General features: G+C 41.9%; 1 protein-coding gene across 3 annotated transcripts; it reads right to left on the bottom strand.

Moving 5' to 3' along the window:
* Positions 1-231: 231 nt before the first annotated feature.
* Positions 232-2,902, bottom strand: Pramel38l1 (PRAME like 38 like 1). 3 transcript variants are annotated; one of them, XM_087584718.1, is made up of 3 exons: positions 2,616-2,902; positions 1,565-2,158; positions 232-799 (listed from the first exon to the last, which is right to left on the bottom strand). In XM_087584718.1, exons 1-3 carry the CDS (start codon positions 2,900-2,902, stop codon positions 232-234), a joined length of 1,449 nt encoding a protein of 482 aa, XP_087440844.1. The 3 variants fall into 3 exon arrangements, with proteins under 3 accessions (XP_087440844.1, XP_087440845.1, XP_087440846.1); XM_087584719.1 differs by having other exon boundaries at positions 1,565-2,155; XM_087584720.1 differs by lacking the exon at positions 1,565-2,158.
* Between the last annotated feature and the right edge of the window lie 426 nt (positions 2,903-3,328).

Genomic DNA, 3,328 nt, shown 5'->3' with positions numbered 1-3,328 from the left:
AGAAGCTGTATAAAAATGCCAAACAGTGTTTCTGAGTTGACAAGGCCTTTCTTCCCACAATATATTTGTCTGTTCCCCATGTCCAGCTTTGCCTTCAAGATTCCAGTCACTGTACATCATTTTATTTTCAACCATCTGAGCAGTGTCAGAAGCCATAGCCTCTTAGGACCCAGATGAGAGATGTGTCTCAAGTCTGTTGTTTATTCAAATATGGGAGTCCTATTTCCCAATTTACTGCCAGCAACAACAAAGTCTGGACCCATTGTGATAGACATAGCGCTCACCACATCTTTGGCAGGCATCTGTAGCAAAGGAGATGCTCTTGGGCTGCCTTATTGCCCTGAGTGTATCCACGATCTCAGGACAAAGTAGGGCAAATCTTTCTACAGATACTTGAGCCGAGTCATCATAGCACTCCAGAGGGGCAGGGTATAGTTCCACATTGATCCTGCTCCAGTTGATTGTGTGCTGCAAAAGGTCCTTCAGAATATGCATGGAGAAGTTATTGCTGTAGAAGTTGACCATGGTGAGCTGACAGCAATGTCTGAGGGCAGGTAGGAGGGCATAGAGTTGGGAGTCATTCATCCTACACCACTTCAAATCCAGAGTCTCAAGAGTGTCTGCCACTTTCTCTAGGAGACCTCTCAGAGGCATAATATCCAGATCACATAAGACCACTCCACTCAAATCCAGATGTTTTAGCTGAAATAGGCTTTGACTGCGGGATAGGGAATCCAAGTCTTTCTGTGAAATTAGGTAGTATGTGATTGAAAGGGTCTCCAAGGGAGTCATCAGGGACCTAGTTAAGAACAGGGTGTTAGTTATGGCTAATAGTGTTGTAGAGATTTGGCTGGAATGTACAGAGTGATAGAAGGATCCAGGTGCCCTATGGTCAGTTTGACTAAATGGTCAAGGACATCAGTTTTGATGCTTCCTGATGTAAATTACTCAGTCAGGCCCAGCCCACAGTTCATCCACTGACTTCACTCTCACACTGAAAAGCAATTTACCTCATAAGTCCAGAAAGCACACAGAAGTACTTCCATCAACATAAAGTCCTGACAGCATCTCGATATTTACTATGTGCTCAATGAATATGGATTCTATCCTTCCTTCTGAAGTCACCTGTGCTCTCAATTACAGCACAAGCTGTACCCCCTGTCCCATTCATCCAGTGCTACTTGTGTTCCAAAGTTTTCACCCATGGAAATTGGGGGACAAGACTGTTTTCTTAGATTTGAGCATATAGCTCAGGTTCAAACTATGCTACCTAGTCCTCCAAATCCAGAATATAATACCTGGAAAAATTACAATCCACTCCTACTACCTCTCTTAATGCCAAATCAATTCTCTAATTCATAAATGCTTATTAGAAACACTGATTTCACTCATAAAATTTACCTTTTGTAGCTCAATATACATGAAAACAGGACATAAAATTCTGAGTCTTATGAGTCTGTGAATGTTTGTTCCTAGTGACTGTTGGCGTTATGCGCCATTAATCCTTAAGATAAGAGAGACAGATTTGTTTTGCTATCTGAGCTAGCTTTACCTTCTTACTTACCCTAGGACTTGATTCATGTGATCTCTAAGAAAATGGACGCAGAACATGCAGAGATGCTGGAGGCAATTGAATTTGGAGAACTGAGATATAAACTTCTTGATACACTTGGTTTCTCTGTCTCTTGTTTCAGTGCTATTAGAGAGGGTCATCTTGTGGAGGGGTGCCAGGAAGACTTTCTGAAGATTTATCATCTTTCCAAAGTAGGGAGCAAAATGTGCCAGGTCAGACAGATTCCACTCTGTATTCAGTTCTAATTCAGTGATGTGTTGTGGATTAAATACATTCAAGATCTCTTTGAGAACTCTGAGTGGCAGCTCCCAGATTGTCATCTGTGTACAACAGAAATGTAGGGAGCCCTTTCTCTGCTGGGCCCTCTTCAAGAAATATGCTTGTGTTTCATCAAGGCAGGACCAGATGCACAATTCAACTATGACCTTCACTCGCTGCCGCCTCAGTGCATATCTGGGCAAGACCTTCACTACTTGCTTTTCCTCCCAGTTTTCTGCTGAACAGCTGCTCTCCTCGGCACCAGCCCATATGTTCCAGAAGGACTGGTGTGCATTTCTCAAATCAAGAACCTGTAGTTTTGTTCTCCTGTTGGTGAAACATATGAATGTCATTAGACTCCGAATCAACTTTTATGACATATCTAAACTCATCTCTCCCCCTTGCTAAGACACATGCTGTTTAAGCAGCTGACTTCCAAACTGGACTCAGGTATACTCCAGATGCTTTCCCATGACTTCTCTTCACTTGATTACTTTTCTTTCACTAAGTCAAACCTTATTTCTCCTTAGTTATATCATTAGTGGTTGTAGAAATGTCAGGGATAGGCTCATTCTACTGTGAGGCTGCACTTACCCTAGTCCATATTCAACTATAACCCATATTCAACTGTCCTTATTAAAAATAAATAACTTTCAAGAACCATATATCCCTCATGAAGATGTTTTCAGAAACTTCTGATCAACTTATAGCCTAGCCTACTGCCCTAATAATCTCTATTGTGTAGTCCATGAAATCCCTTCTATGGTAATTGTTTATTTCCTACCTGGGGTGAAACTTTCTTGTCAGTCGCATGTCTACTCCATCTAGCACAGCTTGAAAGGTTTCTAGGCTTGGTGTCTTCATCAATGCACCCACAGGGAGACAGGGCAATGGCCAAGTTGCCACCATTTCTTTCACAAGCTTGGTTTGTCTGCCCTCAAAGGCCTCCTTGAACAGTGCTGGGAAGAGCACATTTGGCATCTCCTCCAGAGAGAATATGGCCACATCCTCATTTCTGAGCAATGACTGTCTTGCCAGCATCTGGAGTGTGAGTGGGGTCGGAATACTCATCTTCTAAGGTCTCCAATAGGAAAGCTCCTGGGGAAGGAGTTAGCAAAAAAATATATTTTCTAGAGAAAGACTGTAACACTTCTTCACAAACACAACAACATTTAAAATTCTGAATTTCTTCTCTGGCAGTGTTAGAGACATAATTTTACCTCTTCATCCTAAACTGGTCATATAAAGACAGACTCCCACAGTGAAATCATGGGAGAGTGTTGATCACTCAAATGTGTATATAATTTTCTGTTCAAAACATATTAAGTGTGACCCTTTCTTTTAAAAATGAAAGAATGAAAGAGAGATAGTAAAAGGGAGAGACTCGCAGGACCCATGTGGATGACAGTAGCTTAAATATGCATCAGAGGGGAGGATAAACCTGAAGAGACCACCACCAGTGAATAGACATGGCTTCCAGTTGAAGAATGGAGCCAC

This window comes from Rattus norvegicus, chromosome 14, assembly GCF_021556685.1.
Source record: "Rattus norvegicus strain SHRSP/BbbUtx chromosome 14, alternate assembly SHRSP_T2T, whole genome shotgun sequence".
In the NCBI taxonomy this organism is placed as follows: Eukaryota; Metazoa; Chordata; class Mammalia; order Rodentia; family Muridae; genus Rattus; species Rattus norvegicus.
The sequence above is the reverse complement of the archived record's forward strand: the minus strand, read 5'-3'. Positions and strand labels throughout refer to the sequence as shown.